The sequence below is a fragment of the Melozone crissalis genome, unplaced genomic scaffold (genome assembly GCF_028551555.1).
Source record: "Melozone crissalis strain CALT ecotype California unplaced genomic scaffold, PUWL_Pcris_2 ptg000016l_1, whole genome shotgun sequence".
Classification (NCBI taxonomy): Eukaryota; Metazoa; Chordata; class Aves; order Passeriformes; family Passerellidae; genus Melozone; species Melozone crissalis.
In genome coordinates, this window is record NW_026535794.1 from 45183571 (window position 1) to 45199926 (window position 16356).

At 39.4% G+C, this 16356-nt stretch overlaps 1 protein-coding gene across 6 annotated transcripts in view; it reads left to right on the forward strand.

Moving 5' to 3' along the window:
- The window catches only part of MYRIP (myosin VIIA and Rab interacting protein), a 204593-nt gene that overhangs the window by 136519 nt on the left and 51718 nt on the right, over positions 1-16356 (forward strand). For all 6 annotated transcript variants that reach the window (XM_054273385.1, XM_054273384.1, XM_054273388.1 and 3 more), the window contains exon 4: positions 14827-14963. In XM_054273385.1, the coding sequence (XP_054129360.1) occupies positions 14827-14963 (137 nt within the window). The remainder of the gene's footprint in view (positions 1-14826; positions 14964-16356) is intronic.

Below are 16356 nucleotides of genomic sequence, written 5' to 3' on the forward strand. Positions count from 1 at the left end.
ACACTCTCTTATTCAGCCCTTTGATCTCACTCACAGTTCTTCATGCGTGAAGATTTTGAGTGTTGGTTTCCTTTTCTCTTCAACACAAGCATCTAGTGTAAAATATCTAATCTGAACAAATTGCAGATATGAAAATGGAGCTTTAAGACAAATGTTTATTGGCTCAGAATTGGAGAGGGGTCAACTTGAGTGGAAAACCCAAGCCTTAGAGTCAAGATATATGAATTCTTTTCTCATTGATTTCCAAAGTAACTGGAAGCAAGTCTTTTGGTGCTTCAGTGAATTTAAAGAATATTTGGCCCTTTATTTTATTTACTACTTGTGATTTTGGTCGGCTGCCTTTTGAAGATCTTGATTGCTTTAAAATTATGGTATTATTGTCAATGAGGTAGCAAGTTATTTGAAACTTACTGTGGTATATTGTATATAGTTACTGATTGTAAAGAGTAGTAAAAAACCCATATAAAATGTCTATGTAAAATATTTTAACTAGCTGGTTTACCTACCTTGGAATTGTTGCACTTTTTCCCTTACAGAGTTAACCTCTAAAAAAATTAGGAGTTGGATCATAGGTTGTATCACAGGATTAGTAGCTGGCTCTGACCTGAAAAAAATACTTTGGTTACTATTTATTAAAGTTCTTTGTTTTAACTCTGTTCTAGACATTTTCTGGAAAATCTCTTTTCACTACCTGTATTTTTGTTTTCAGTATACTTAATGAGTAATCCCATTGTTGCAGCTTGCAGAGTATTTGTTGTTATTATCTCAGACTGTGTTATTTAATAGTATTGAGATGGATTAGATGTATAATACCCAAATATTTTAAAGCAGCACTACTAACCTGTCATTATTCAAGGTATGATTAATTCTAGGAGTCAAATGCCCGTGTAGATCCTTTTACTATTTTACTTAATTTGCCGAAAGTAGATAGATACTCCTGATATTTTACATTAATACAGCCTCTTAGTTTTGGGGACTGGTGGAGAAGAATTATCTTTTTTAGCCATCTTGAAACTCAAAGTCATGTGCATTTTTTTCAGATTTTTGTGTTTTCCCTCCTTCCCTGGTGTTTCTACTCCTGAGGTCTGTAGTCTTTTTCAAAAATGAACTTATGAAGGAAATGAGAAAGAATATTATTTTAATGAAAGTTCATCATAACTAAAGGAAAGTGGAGGGCAAACACCCTTGAGTAGTCCGTATTTATTTGTTTGTTTCATATCTAGAATAAATAATTGGTTTTATGTTTTCACTTTTCTTTACAGTTACCAGATTTAATGTATCCATATGACTCCTTATAGATTAATCTGTCATCTTAAAGACTAATCTGTTCTGTGTCTCAATTATATGATTCTTTTAATGGTTTTCTGTGTTCAAAATAATTTTAAAATTGTTTTGGTTGAAAATATGTGTGCCCAATCCATAAGAACATCCTTAAATAATTGTCATTTAATTATTTTCTCATGGGCATTTGTGTAATGGAAATTACTTTAGCATCTGCACTGTCTTTGTAGCAGGGTAAATGCAGAATTGCACCCTCTGTGGCATAAAATTTAAGCAGTATGTGTACTAGACATTTCATATCCTTGGTTCTGCTGGCCTGATGAGTTCTTGTAGTCTGACCTCCTAAAAGAAGGTTGGTTTGTTAATGAACCAGCACATACACTGGGAACATTCTTAATGCATTGCCTTCTGCCTGCCTGCCCTAGTACTCTGCAAATTTGTCTTCAGTTATGCAAGCAAATAATTTATCCTACCTTCACATTGCCCCAAGGAAAGGAAGAAGAATGGAGAAAAAAGGATGACAAGAAAAAGGGGGGAGCAGCATGAAGTTACCTATAGTGACTCACAAAATTGCCACATATGTGCAAAGAAGGAAGATTTTCATGTTTTTAAGGCATCTACTTAAGCTGTAGAGGGTAGACAGACATGCACCCCCCTCTGTCTCCAACCCACTGGGGCTCAGCAGCCATTTGGCAGCCTCTGTCATGAGCCATATTAGCAGCTGGTAGTTCAGACTACAACCAGCCTGCTCAGTGGGTGACCCTAGTGACTAGGATTGCTTCCCCAAAAAAGTGTTGTCAATTTCCTCTTCTCTGTGGGAGGAGTTCTGCTTGAGAATTGGCCTAAATTCTGTCTCCCTTGAAGAGAGGTGAGAGTAAATGATGCCTCAGAAATGAGAAATGGCTTCTGTTGGCCCCATCTCTCCCTGTGGTCACCACACACAGGAGGGATGCCCAAGATGCCTCCTGTTATTGCAGTGTGGCCTCCTCTGCCACTGCCAGCTGAAACTACACAAGGGTCTCTATGCAGCAATTCTGCATTAAATCCCTTTCTTCACTATGGGCTTAAGTAAATATTGGAAAAATGTTAGAAAGAACTTGATTTTCTTATTCTTCTATTGGTTTCCCTTAATCAAACATGAAAAGCTGTGGTAGTGATACTTCGTGCAGTTAAAGCAGGAAGAGACATCTGGGCCAAATAACATAAATCCTTAATCTGTGAGATATTAATTGCAGTTTGATGGGAACTCAGAAATTCTTGGTGTGGATTTCTTCTGTGAGTGAAGCAGGGGCTCTTCTCAGCTGGGCCTTGTGGATGTAGCTGAGGAGGGCTCTGATGTTTGCGCTCCATTCGCTGCCAGCAGCTGAAGGCTGGCACCAAGGGACTCAAAGGGACACTGCACACTGGCATTAACGTGTGCATGACCAGGGCAGCTCTGCAGCTCCTCTTGTTTCCATCCCTCCTGTTCCTGCACTGATTCTTCTAGTTCCTCCCATTTTTTCTTAGTTGATCAAACTTGCTGGTATCACATGCTTCTTCTCACAGCTGGATGGCCCCGTGAGGACACCCCCTGCCTTGTGCAGATGAGAATAAGCTTGCCTTGGAGAAGGCAGGAGGATTGTATGGCTTTGAAGATTTCTGCTGTTAGGGAAGTGAATCCTCTGGACAGCTGATCAATTTTACCCAGAAGCAGGAGCAGTTTTGAGAAACAGCTGTATTTCTCTGACAGTCTGGCTAATTTGTGCTTGGTTTTTTTATTACTCTGATACAAGCATTTATAAAAACAGAGATTTGGGTTTGGTTTGTTTTTGTTGTTTTTTTTTTTTTCATTTTTCATTATTCAAGTAACCGAAAACCCATATGAAAAGTACATTTGTATGTGTGCCCAGATGTAGAGCCCCTGTTAGTAAGGCCAGCTGGGATTAAAGTCTCATTTGTATAATTTATATAGGCTTTGGAATTTTTCCTACGGTTTTCAGCTGTAAGCTGGAATTTAGCTTTTGTCAGACCGCTAGACAGCTTGCACAATAAAGCTTCTAACTAAAAATATTTTCTGTGCAGCCCAGAAAACCTCACCATTTTAAATGCAGTGACTGTGGAGCTGGTTTGAAAAGAAATTATTATAAAAGAAAAAAAAAATCCCAGCAGTCATGCCCTGGGTGTTTTAAAGGTTTAATCAGTGAGCTCCATGCAGAAGTAGCACAACTGATAGAAAAGCAGAAATGGAGTGGTAAGTAACTTAGGAGGCACATTCAGGATGCTTGGGATGCTCACAGCAGTAGAGTACCCTTGCTCAGCAGCAGATACTCTCTGATGGGTTGCCCTTGGTCCATTTGGGAAGAGCTGCTGAGGTGCAGTGAGTGATTGAGCCCACCTCCTGGGTCTGGCCAGCTATTCTACTTCTGCCCATTTTTCACTGTAATTCAAGGGAACCTCCTTGCTTGAACTGCTGGATAAACACCTGAATCTTCTCTGGATAGTTGCTGTCCTGGGTGCAACATCACTCCATCTAATTCTTCCTCCTACCACAACAGGAGGGTTGGTAGCAAGGAAATACTTTCCTTACATGTCCCAGCGAGGGACCTGCATGGGAGGATTTGGAATTGTCATGCTCCTGCTGGATAGCACAGCAGTGCCTCCAGTGTGTTCCTGAAGCTTTCTGTGGCTTGTGGAGCTGCAAAGCGACAAGAGTGTCATCTCACAAAGGGCTGGTGGAGTCACTGTGTGCACAGCTCCTGGAAAAAAGCAGTGCAGCCTGCTCCAGCAGAAGTTGGGCTTGTGGGGTGAGGTAACCAGTACAAAAGATAGGAACTGAAATTGCATCTCTTCACTCCCCAGCAAAATATTTTTAAAATTTTTTTTCACTTTTTTTTTTCCTTCTTTCTTTCTTCCCTAAATAATCTTGCAATGAGCCCAGCTTTCTCTTTGATTTTGCATGGTGATGAATCTTCTCATCTTTGCTGGCATTTCACAGCTGTTTGTTCACAGCTTTCTCCAAATATAAGAACAGAAACAGACCTTCAAGCAGAGGATTGTTATCTTTTTGGTGTTCTTGAGCTCTATATTAAAAGCCCTGCGTATTTTTCTAATCAGGATTACAGAATTAATTTGCATGGTTTATCCTCTGCTATTTTTTTCTGATGGAGCAGAGTTTGTATCTTGTTTGTGAAAATTTTTATGCTTCATCAACCTTATTTTTAATGTTCTTCACCTGTTTTTCAAGAATCTGTGGATTAAAAATGAAGTTTACAGCAAGAAAAGCCTTCACTTAGGTAATTTGAGTAACTAATCAAAGTGCCTTTATGCTCTGTAGTTTCATTTGGTATCTGCTGTGGTTATGGAAAACATTTCTCATGTGGATGGGTGAATGGTGGATTTATTCTTAGCCATTTATATTCAGTTGTATTTTGACTATAAATAACTTTTGTTTCAGTAGCATGAATGTAAAGTTCAATGAGCAGATGTTCCTGAGGGTGTGTTGATGTTGCTCTCTGCATTCAGAAGTTTATTTACATAAGGTTTCCGTATGAATTTTTGTTCACTTCAGTAGGTAGGTGCAAAGGATAAATTTGTAGTAATAGCACAGCAGGAAACGAATATCTCTCCAATTGAGAATTTATGAGCATCTGTTGCTGTTGTTTCTTAAGAAAAGCAGCAGGATGCATTCGTTTTGAGGTACTGTCAGCGTGGACTTTTGTTCTTTCTGTGTCTCCTTTCAAAAATCTGAAATAAAAATTAGACTGATGCATTGTAGCAACTAGAAACAAATATGACAGGGACAGCCAATATATGTGTGTTCAGTGTAGCTGTAATAACTTGTTTTGATTCATGTTTATTTGCCTTTTGCTTTAACATGTTGTGTGCCTGGGAGTGTCATAAATTCACTAATGATGCAGTATTGATTAATTCTTATGATTTGCCTAGGAAAATATCTGGTACCAGATGGCCAGGATATAAAATTCCTTTCCTTTGAAAAATTCTGCGATATTAAAAATGTATTTTATTGCAAATAAAGATGAGGGAAAAAAGAAACAAAACAAAAATTTTAGGTTAAATTAAATTTCTGAGTGAAATTACTTAAGGGGGAAGAATTGTTTCAGAGGTAATATTTTTTATTTTTATGATTTTTGCGTCATGCATAAATTCTCTGGATCATATACAAATGTCAGGAATGACTCCTGAAAAAAGCACTTTGAAGCGAACATGTGGAATGTTTCATTTGTGCAGTATCTGAGTGTTACAGCTTTTACAGAGTGGTTTGGACTTGTTTCCACTCAGTTTCAAATATCCAGTGGTTACTTACTTAATTTTTGTGGGGGTTGACAGGTAGTATTAATGAGCTGTGCAAAGATCTGCATTTTAATGAAAGACTTAAGAGGGAAATACTTGGCAGTGTGGTGAGGAAGAAATTTCCAGGCATTGAATGAAACACCTAGAAGGGCTTAGAAAAGAAGGGGGCAAGTTCTCTCTTTGCATCTACACCTGTGGTGATGCAGACTGGTTTTGGCCACTGAATGATCTACAGTGGCTGGCAGTAACATCTGGGGATTATTACACACCAACCCAGAAGTGAAAGCCAGAGTCAGATGAGGAGAACTGGGCTTTTTTTGCAGATGGAGTTGGTAGTGTTATGGATATGGCCGTAAGGCTCCTTGTGAGGGACGGGCTTCATGGTTCCCTTATGTGGCAGAGTCATTTGCTGATCAGTAACAAGGTGCTAACTACCGAGTGCTAGTGAGAGACATTTTAAACCTCATTTAAGAAAGCATCATTCATGTAATTACAGGTTTAAACAAAAGGTGGATTGAAAATAGCCTTCACTTTGTTTGACGAGCTCTTTCTAAAGAGCTGGCAATTTCTGTGGCTGTAGTCTTAGCAGGACTTTGAGGGATGAGTGACTCAGGGCATTGTGTAGCCCAGATTCAGGGTCAGGGTGGCATATCTGGTGCTCTCAGTGTGGGATGTCATCCACTGGGACTGCGCTGTGCAGAGTCACATCCCCACAGTCTGTGTTTAAAGAACCATACAGACCACTTTGGTATTTTCTTATTCACCCCAGGGGAAGAAACAATGGTAGCAATGATTGGATGACCAGAAAACGTGATCTGGGATGAAACAGGATTCATTAGCCTTTTTTTAAAAAAAAAAAAAAGGAGGAAGGAAAAGAGCAAACATCTTAAACTGTCTTGTTTAAATAGAAACAAGGAAGGTTCAGCTTAAATGTTAAGAAAACCTTTCAGCATTAGGATAGGAAAACATTGGTGGATGGCTGAGGAGCTCTGCAGCATCAGCAGTCATTACGAACAGGCTGCCTGTGTATCTGCAGGGAGTGATAGAGGTATAGCTCATAATGTTTGGGGGCAAGGTGAACACCAATGTGATCCCATTGCTTTTATGGCCTAGGGCTCTGCCAGAGTGGCGTGAAAGCAGCGGTAACTTTACTGCAAGCTCCCCTGCAATGCAGCCTTTTGAACTTTACAGTTCACAAGTCAGCTCTGAATAAATAAATATCAGTTAACTGAGGCTCACTTTACAGGGCAAAGATGGGGAAAGAACATTCGCTAATGGCTGTAAGACATGGCAAACATTCTTATAAGCACGTTGTTATGGCAAACTTTTATTAGCTCATGCTGAGATAATGTCAGGAGCTGTATTGGATGTGGCCTCTTACATCTTTTACTGCTGGTAGATGCCTGAAGAGAGGTACTTCCCCTTCTTAGGTCACTGCTGTAACTGTTGTTAGCTCTCCACAATCATGTTGTCACCCCTGGAGTTTATAGTCAGCTAAATTACAGTGAACCACTGGGTTTGAAAACCCTCTTCTTTTTAAAAATTGACTTTAATAACTGCTGCAAAATCTGTATTTCACTTGGGTTACCCTAAAACAAAACATGCTTTCTGTGAGCAGCAGGTCATGTTAATATGTCAAATACACATTTATTTGTGAGCCAGGGAATCCTGACCTACAGCCTCACAGGGAAAATACAGGGCAAAATAGCTTAGTTAAACGCTGACATGTTCTACTGTTGTGTCTGTTTTCCTACTGGAGGAAAGACTAGCACAAAGATTACAAATATCAATCAATCTTTCTCTTTTTTTCTTTTATTTAATAAAACATGGACTAAGTCTGTGATTTTCTTATCACAAGGGGTGCTGTATCTTCTCCATTCTAGTTTTCAAAAAGGCTGTTAGAGGCACATGCTTGACTTCTGATTTTTTCATACTGGTTGCTGTCCAATAATTGAATGATGTGTTTAAGGATCAGCAATCTCATGGTTTATTTTAACATAGAGTAGATTAGATCAGTCTATCACTGGGCATATAAGTGAAAAACCTATGGTACAGAGAAACATCTGTGAATGGAGAAGGGGTTAGTGGATTTTGCATACCGCATATTTAGATATTTCTGCTTTTTTAGTGAGCTTTGAAATGTTACTCAGTAGAGGGAAATGTGATTCTACACAAACTTTAACTCAATTTGAAACCAGCACATTACTTGCTGGTTTTCCTCAGCTGTTCTACAATGCCTGTATTTTCACTAAAGCTTTCTCCCCAGTTTTGCATGCTGGTGTTACACAGCTTTGCTGCAGCATCTCATGACAGGGCATGTATGGGGCATCCAGATAATTAGGAGGTAGATGTTAAAGTGAAGAAAGGCAAAGCATCCCCGTATGGCAAGTAACTGCAGACTCTGATTGTCAGAGAGCTTTGAATGGGCCAGAAGTATGACGAGATTCAGGTGAAGTATAGCCAAATGTATGGAATATAAGTCCATCCCTATGTGTCTTTTGAGGCCTTGGTTGCTGTAGAGTCAAGCACAGAATCCTGAACTGACCAGTGCTGAGTGTGCTGAAGGCAGAGTCTCTGCTTACAGGAGCTTTCCTGCCATCTCTTCCATGTCATTTCCAGTGGCCAGACACAGAGTACAAGGCTAGGTGAGCCTTTTATTTGAGCTAGTATGACTCAGTATCTTATTTTTATGAACCAGCAGTCACTTACTGTGGCCTGCTTCATAACACAGCAAGTGATTCCTGCACTTTGGCACATGCTGCTGTGAGCAGTCCTTGTCATGTCCCTTTGGAAAGGCACTGACACTTGGTTTAGAGGGCCAGGGTGGTAGAGGTTTTAATACTTCCCTCAATAACCAGCATTAGGTGAACTTGTCACAAGTTTTTGTCTTTCTTCCATTCATGAAGTATATGTAGGTTTTCTGGGTAAAACCTACTCTGTTTCCCTCATCCAACTTCTTAACTGCTGATTTCAAAGGTAAAGGAGACTGACCAATTTGAGAGTTGCACATACTGCTATCTTTCATAAACAAACAAATCTTCGTTTCCTCTCTGCTAACCTTAATTTGTTATCTCCTGTGTGTTGTTCCACGTTGAAATTTAAAAACCCAAACTGAAGCAGCAAACGTCTCAATGGCTAGGAGAATGTGGATTTTTAGGAAATACCGTATGTGGTACTGTCTTGGTGGTTGAACTCTCTGAATAATTAACCTACTGTAGCCTGCAGTGCAGTGACTGGGCCAGGTTCATGTCTGCGGCACAGTAAAGTCTTGATTTCACTGCCAGGGACATGGACAGTTGTTTTGTTCCCCTTGTGAGAAAGACAGATGATGTTTTCAGTGGGGTAGACAGTTTTCATTCTGGGGTAGGTGCTTTGACTCAAGAGAGTCTCCCCTCTGCTGTTACTTGGATTTTGCTGACTGCACAGAGTGAATTCATTGTGCCCTGCCGTGGCCTTTCCTGTGACGCACCTGCATGGCTCAGTGTGCTGTACTTTGACCTGTCACAGTGTAATCTGTGTGCAGCCCTTTGCTGTGGATAATTGAAGGAAGGCATTTTCTGGAACAGCACTTCTTGAGAGATGGGTGACCTGAAGAATGCCATCAAGAAGAAAATAAATTTGATTTCATCTTAAGGCTTGGGAAGGAAGTGTCACAAAGAGTTAACAATGGTGTGCTGGGATAAATGATTAGGAACTGTTTTTCCTGTGTGAATAACTGCCTTTCATAAGCAGGGGATAGATGTAAAACAATCAGGGAAGTGCCCTCTTGAAATAACATGAGCTTGGCCAAAGATCCTGTTTAGGGCTTCAGGGTGCTGAACTTTCTCAATATATGTGGGGCTTTAAGTCTGATTTTTAAAAAACTGAGCATTGGTACGATATTCATGTGTTATAATCATTCATCCTGAGGGGAATGAAGGTGAACCTGGAAGTAGGTTTGATTTCATTGAAACTGAAAGAAACTGAAAGCCTTTAATTCAACAATTTATAACGAGCAGTACATTACAAGCTCTAAAGTATCAGCCCAAAGGAAAAAGCAAATATTGCTATTGGCAGAGAAACAATAGTTCAAGATGTTGAGTTTGAAGCAATTTTACTCCAAAACTAGTAAATAAGAAGTGACAGGTTAAATCTTAATTGTTTCTTGGGGCACCAGGTTGAGGCCACTTTGTGCTGGGAAATGGAAACAAAGGCCTTGAGCTTCATATTGCGTGTGAGTCAGTACAGGGAGAGAGCCCGTGGCAGGGGCTGTGACGGGCAGCGTGCCTCTCACAGCTTAGTCTGTAGTAGCTGGAGTTTCCCAAGCACTGATGCATAACATGGCACTACTGCAGCCAGGGGAGATGGATGTGCAGCTCCCCAGGAGGGACCAAGGCTTCAAAGGATGTCAGTCCCCACAGCAGCAGTCACCCATCTGTGGGGAAACATCAGGGTTAAAGGCAGGAATGTTTAACTGCAGCACGGCTCTTTCTCCAGCCCAGCATCTGGCTGAGCAGGGCTGCTCTGGGGGAGTCATGTCCACCAGTGCCCCAGCTCTGACAGAACCCAGCAATCAGTCTTATCCTGGCTCCCACCCCCTCCATCACTTGGCTCCTGCTGATCCTCCAGGCAGTTCAGTGAGCCCAGGGAATGCTTTCAAAGAGTGAAAACTAAACATTGATGTTGCTCTTCTGCTGACGATTTGCATTTCTAATATTTCTTAAGTTTGATGTGGTTGTGTTGTGCTTTGGAGCCTTCCCACAGATGAGCAGTTCTGACCCGTGCATAGCCCTGTATTTCAAAGAGGGGGTTTGATTGGCTTTTTAAATTTTCTTAATTTTAAAAAATTGTCACATCTGCAAAAGTAAAAAGTCCAAGAATTGTAAAGCAGCTCCATTCCTGAGTGAAACGAATCACTTGCTGAATGCAGATCTCGAGTGACCTAAGGCTGGGTGTTGTAGTAGGTTATGGGTGCAGTAGGAGAAGCACAGGACGGCATTTGAGGGACTAGAATAGTTTACTGGCCTAGTGTCAGCACAAAACTGTGGAAGATCTCTTGAGGCAGGTATGAAAAACTAAAAAAGGAGGCTTCATTTTCCAGTGAAAGTCAGTAGCAAGGAAAATCCAAGTGATTATGTGTTCACCCTGACAAATGAAGTGTTTGTAAGATTTCAGGAAGCACCTCCTGACTTAGAGAAACTAGACTGCAGCTCAGTAAGTGCGTAGTTCATCTTGTGGGGGGAAACTTCTTACAGAGTTCATGGGAAAACAAAAACATGGAAAAAATGTTGTTGTAAAACACTTCTTTGTATTATGAATAGAGATTAAGGTCATACATACTAAATTGGTACTACCTTTTAGAGAAAAGTACTTGCAGAAGCTTCATATTGCCTTTACACCAAGTAAAACCTCTTAACTTTTTAGAAGAAAAAATAATTAAAGAGGTAAATCAGACACTAAAGAATCTCCTATGTTTTGAGTACTGTGTGAGTGATGTCTTTCACGTGATTGTCTTCTGGTCATCACTGATAATGAGGGAGGTGGTTCATGTCCCCACTTCACAACACAGCTGGTGTACTTTTTTTCCTGAAGGAAGGGCTAGAACTTTACTATTTGGGTGCTTCAGGTGAGAAGTGTATTGAATAAAAATTGCAAAGATTTTAATGGACTTATCCCTTCTCATGGTGCTGCTTGATTAAGACAAAGACATTATGGCACTAAAAAAGGATGGGCTTTATAGTACTTGTTCAAGTTTTAGTGTTAAATCAAAAGCATTTTCCTGGCTTTCACACTTTCTAATAAGACAGAATTTTAAAATCACAGTATTTTCCTCTGCCAAAAGCACTTCAAAATGCAACTCAAATCCGTGGCAATATTATATAACATAAATAATGTCCTTAGTGTTTAAAGCTATTTTTCAATAAAGACAGAACAGTCTTTGTTGCACTAAAGAGCAAAAAAATGGCTTTAACCAGTCCTGCTTCTTTAAATTCAGACAAATAATATCCTTTAAGTGTGAGTTTTTTATTTCACAGAGAGAACTTGCATACTTTCTGTTGAGGCTAATACGGGAAGTGTTTCATTCCAACAATTTAATGCAAGCACTGTCGCAGACTTTCATTATTCTCGACTCATGGACCGCTTTTGCAGGAAACAGCTTTAAAATATAGGTCAGCATTAAAGGATTTTGAAATGAGGTGAAAATGCTCTTATTTCTCTTTTGAGTGAGTCCTTTATTTTAGTATCTATAAGAGAAGTTCTCTTTTCTCCAAATCCTTTCTCCGTAGGAGGAATCAGTAGGGACATTGTGACTTATGTGAAAGTTAAGAGGCTGAAAAGCTTTAAAGGAGGCATTGTAATCTGTTATAAAACATGTTCAGGACCTAGGCATAGATTTGGAGTGTTGGTAGCTCTCCAGCTCATAGGAGAGAAGCATGAAATGATTAGATTACTCACAAAGTGTTAATCCTGCAGCAATGAGGAAACCTAAAAAAAAAAAAAGAAATAAAAAAATCGTTGTGTTTACACCAGATTAACTAGTACAAAGAGGCAAGCATCTCCTTTCATGGTTGCTTTGAGATATATACTCTCTATTCTTTTGACTCTTCCGAAGTTCACATACAGAAAATATTATCATTAGAAATGAAAAACCTCTTTTAGTTGCAAAGCATTCTCACCTCATCAAGAAACCAGTGCTGTTAGCTTTCTGCTTTTATACAAGTAGTATTGATCAAACCTAGAAAAACATGGTGACACAGGGAAAAAGATGAGGACGCAAGCTTGCAATGAATCACATCTTTTGTTTTCCCAAGCTGCCAGGTCAGCATTCATGACTGGCTATCCTAACTCACAGAGCATTCAAAGATAGGTGACTCTCTCTTTTTTTTTTAAAATCTTGTCATTCTGTCTGAATATTAAGAACTGGGTCTACTTGGCTTCCAAGATGACAAGTTTAGCATTTTGAGCTGGTGCAGCTGAGGTTACTTGGTAAACATGCTGAGGGAGTTAGTGAGGATCTTCAAAGCCCTAAAACAATGCATTTGAGGACTCCCAGTGCTGTGAGTCCCCTAGTGGTGATGGTGCTGCAGTACTTTTTTGTGGACAGCATTTATGCCCAGTTAATGCAGGAGAACACTGCATTTACTGGGCAGAAGAGCATCCTTTCTGGTCAATAGCTCCTGCTAAGCCAGTTCCAACCCAGTCATGCTGTTTTATCCTTCATAATGATTGTGACTCTATGCTATTGACTGAAATCTTACCCTGACATGTTCTGTAGAAACTCAGTGGACGAAAGTGACGGAAATTCAGAAAGAAGAAGACAGTATTTTGATGTAGTTTACATGAGAGCAATTGTTTTCTACCCACAAAGGAGGCAGATTCTCAGAACGCCAAAGAATTGCAGGTTTGGGAGAGAAATTTTCCTCCATTCAGATGCATCACTGCACCACAGTGAAGCTTTGGTCAGTGGGTCAGGTCTTGGACAGGCATCATAGCAGATCTCTTAGTGGCAACATTATGGGGATTCAGAAACCCTGTATTTCACAGACTGACCGAGGCATCCTTCCCATTGTTTGTGCTCTGGATACTTTGTTTCATCAGAGTAGTTTCTGCACCACGTGTAAGGATGTTTTCCAAAAAAACCACCAACAAAGGATTTTTGCCCATGTCACATGTTAGTAATATTTGTACAGTGGTGAATGTTGGAACTAATCAGCCTCCTGGGAACCATAGTTAGACTTGGGATATTACTGTGCAAATAGATATTAAAGGGCTAATATTCTTATATTATCTGTAAACATCTCTCCTGCATCTAATTGCTGAGACAGAATGCAGAAAAAATAGGCTTCTGTTCCATTATGAGCTTTTTCTTCAGTTGTCTTCTGTAGAGCAGCTAATGAAACTTTAAGGGTTCACAGTTTGAATACGATAGGCTTCAGTGATTTTTATTTTTAATTTCCCACTGCTGGTGTTTGCTACTACACACTTTCTGATGATGACAGACAAGTGGACTATATCATGATGTTCTGCTTTTCATGAAGTGGATGTTCATTTTTATATTAAAAGTCTGAATTCAGGCTGGAAATGTGTAGTTGAACCCCCAGGCTCATCATGTTTGTTTGTTGGTTACTGAGAATCTCCTGAGGTTTGGTGGTGCTGATTAAGAACTACATTTCTAGTCTCTTAGTAAGTGACAAAACAGAAATTGTTCATTGTCTCTTGCCTTGCACTTTACAAAGAAAACTTCAGAGTCCCTGAAGGAAAATGTAAAGGTGACAGTGAGACTGTAATTTTATTTTGTTTTTCAACATAGCCCTGGGTTTAAAAAATGGGATTAAATCATCTATATATGTTGAAGTCTGCAAATGCTGAGAGTCTGGCCCTCCTGGTGGTGACACAATTTCTTTAGGGGTTCATATATTGACACTGGACACTGACTTTAGCCTTTTGTTCTCCTAAATCTGCTGTTAAGAATAAATCAGCTTTAATTTATAGATGGAACCCTAGGATTCCCTCCAGTGACATCCTCAGTGGGAAATGTAAAGGTCTGCAGTGGATTTCCCTGCAGTCACCCTGAAGCTGGTTTTGCCTGGGAGTGTGGCACAGGTTCTCTCCATGCACTGCTGAAGGTACAGGTGGAGCAAGTTGCCACATGCCACACTGGAAACAATACAGGGCTTGCCAGTATCTCATGGCTTTATAAAGAGTCTGAGCTCTGGGGACAAGTGTGTTAAGATGAATTACTTTTGTCAGTGATGCTTCCTGTGGAAAGTGAGAAAGCAAACTTTGGCTCATTCTGCTCTGAGGTCCTCTGTTAGGCTTTGTCTGCTCTATTGTTTTCCCCAGATAAAAGCAGTGATGTATTTTTATGTAAATGGAGGGGTTTTGTGGCACATTGATGGGCTTGTGTTCTTATGTTATCTATAAATCTCTGTAATTGAAGGCTATTTTTAAGCCCTGTGCTGTTTCAAGACTCGTTTGTATTTTATAAGAGGTTGTAGTGTGAGCATTATAATGTAAAAGGGGAGACAACCTCCTCTGATAGTACCAAAACCAAATAAACCCTTGAGTAATGTGAAAAAGATATTTACTTACAGCTTAACCATAAGTAAATGGGTTTTTTTCCTTGCTGTAGCATACCAGACACTTGCAAAATACAAACAATAAAGAAAGTATCCAGGAATTAATAGGTTTGTGATCTGAGGCCTAAAATATTTTTTTCCCACATTTATTTGTTGTAGAATCATTCCAAATATGTAGTTTATTTTTCTGTTTTAGGCTCCTAAAGACCCAGTCTCTGGATTGGTACTATAATAATGTCAAAAGCCGCTTTAAGTGTTTTGGAAGTGCCAAGGTCCTGAAGAACTTGTACAAGAAGCATAGACTGGAGAGTGGACTTTGTCCTGATACAATAGGTAAGAACAACTTCGTTGATTTCTTACAAGATTTATTCTTATCTGCTCTAACTCAGAAGCTGAGACAATGGAAATTCTGAGATTATTTCAAGAGAGTTTTTTAAATACAATTTTCTTGTTGTGAAAGAAATACCTCAGTGGAGAGAGAAAAGGATGAAATGTCTAGAGAGCTTTAAGAATTCAAACAATGTTTAATCTTAATTATGTCACTGATACAGAAGAACTGTCTATAAAGTAAATTGCAGTTTATATTCTAGCTTGTGTCCCCACATTTTTCACAGTTCTGAGTAGTCAAAGAATGATAAAATAATTTTGCATTCAACATTTGACCATAGGCATATTTCTGCAGTGTTTGAAGCAAAATTTGATTAACATGATATACATTCAGTATGCAAGTTGACCAAAACTGACATTTCCTTACTTAGAGTTTTGCATGCTTAAGGATCTGAAACTGGCCACGTTTTATTTTTGTATTGATGTTTGTAAATAGGTGAAAGATACTCATAAAGTATTGGCATCAACTTTTTAAGTGATGACACGATTCACTCCTAACTATGCTCTTCTAATGCCCCCACCCCATAAGAAGAGTGATTGGAGTCAGAAAATGGGTTTGAAGAAGTGAAGCTTGGTGTCATACTGGTAAATTCAGCAAGTTACTTAGAACACAACTAGCTGAATATTTGGCATTTCACTGGATTTATTGAACCAGATAATTTATTCTTGTAATTATTTGAAAAATTTGTAAAGAGACTGTTACTTTTCCAAAGTCCCTCCTTTGTCTTTTTGTGGTAAGTATAGGACGGTAAATAGACTCTCTAGTCCTGAGTGGAAATTTTAGGTGTTTATTATGAAAATTGACATAAAAGCTTCCAGGAACAAGCAACCTAGTTATTAAATTGTGATTTAATACTGTTTTTCCCTTTTGGGTAAAATTTTGCCTTTCTTGAGAAGATTCCTTAACAGCTGAGAACAAATTTGTGTGAGGACAAGCAAATCTTGTTTCAGTTAGGGCACAAGTGGGACAATGAAAGTAAAAACCGTGGCCAGGGATGCTCCCCAACTTTTATAAGATGTATTGCCTTTTTTTAGCCATAGTCTCAGTGAATGGGTGCTTGAATGGAAGTGTGAACGATGCAATGATGAGTTGCAGTGGCATGTGCAGTCTCGGTGAGACCTTTCTAAGGAAGGCCTGTGAGTCTAAATGTCATTGCTAACTTTCTTCTGCTATCCCTGTGACTGTTAGGTAAACCTTTTGTTCCCTTTGAAGATAAATACTAGTATAGGTGTCTGGGTTTTGCTTTATTTATACAGCATTGCCCTTTAAAATGTAGAATCTATTTCTACACCAAATGTCATAGTAAAGTCAAATTCCCTATACTTAACTTCTGCCATG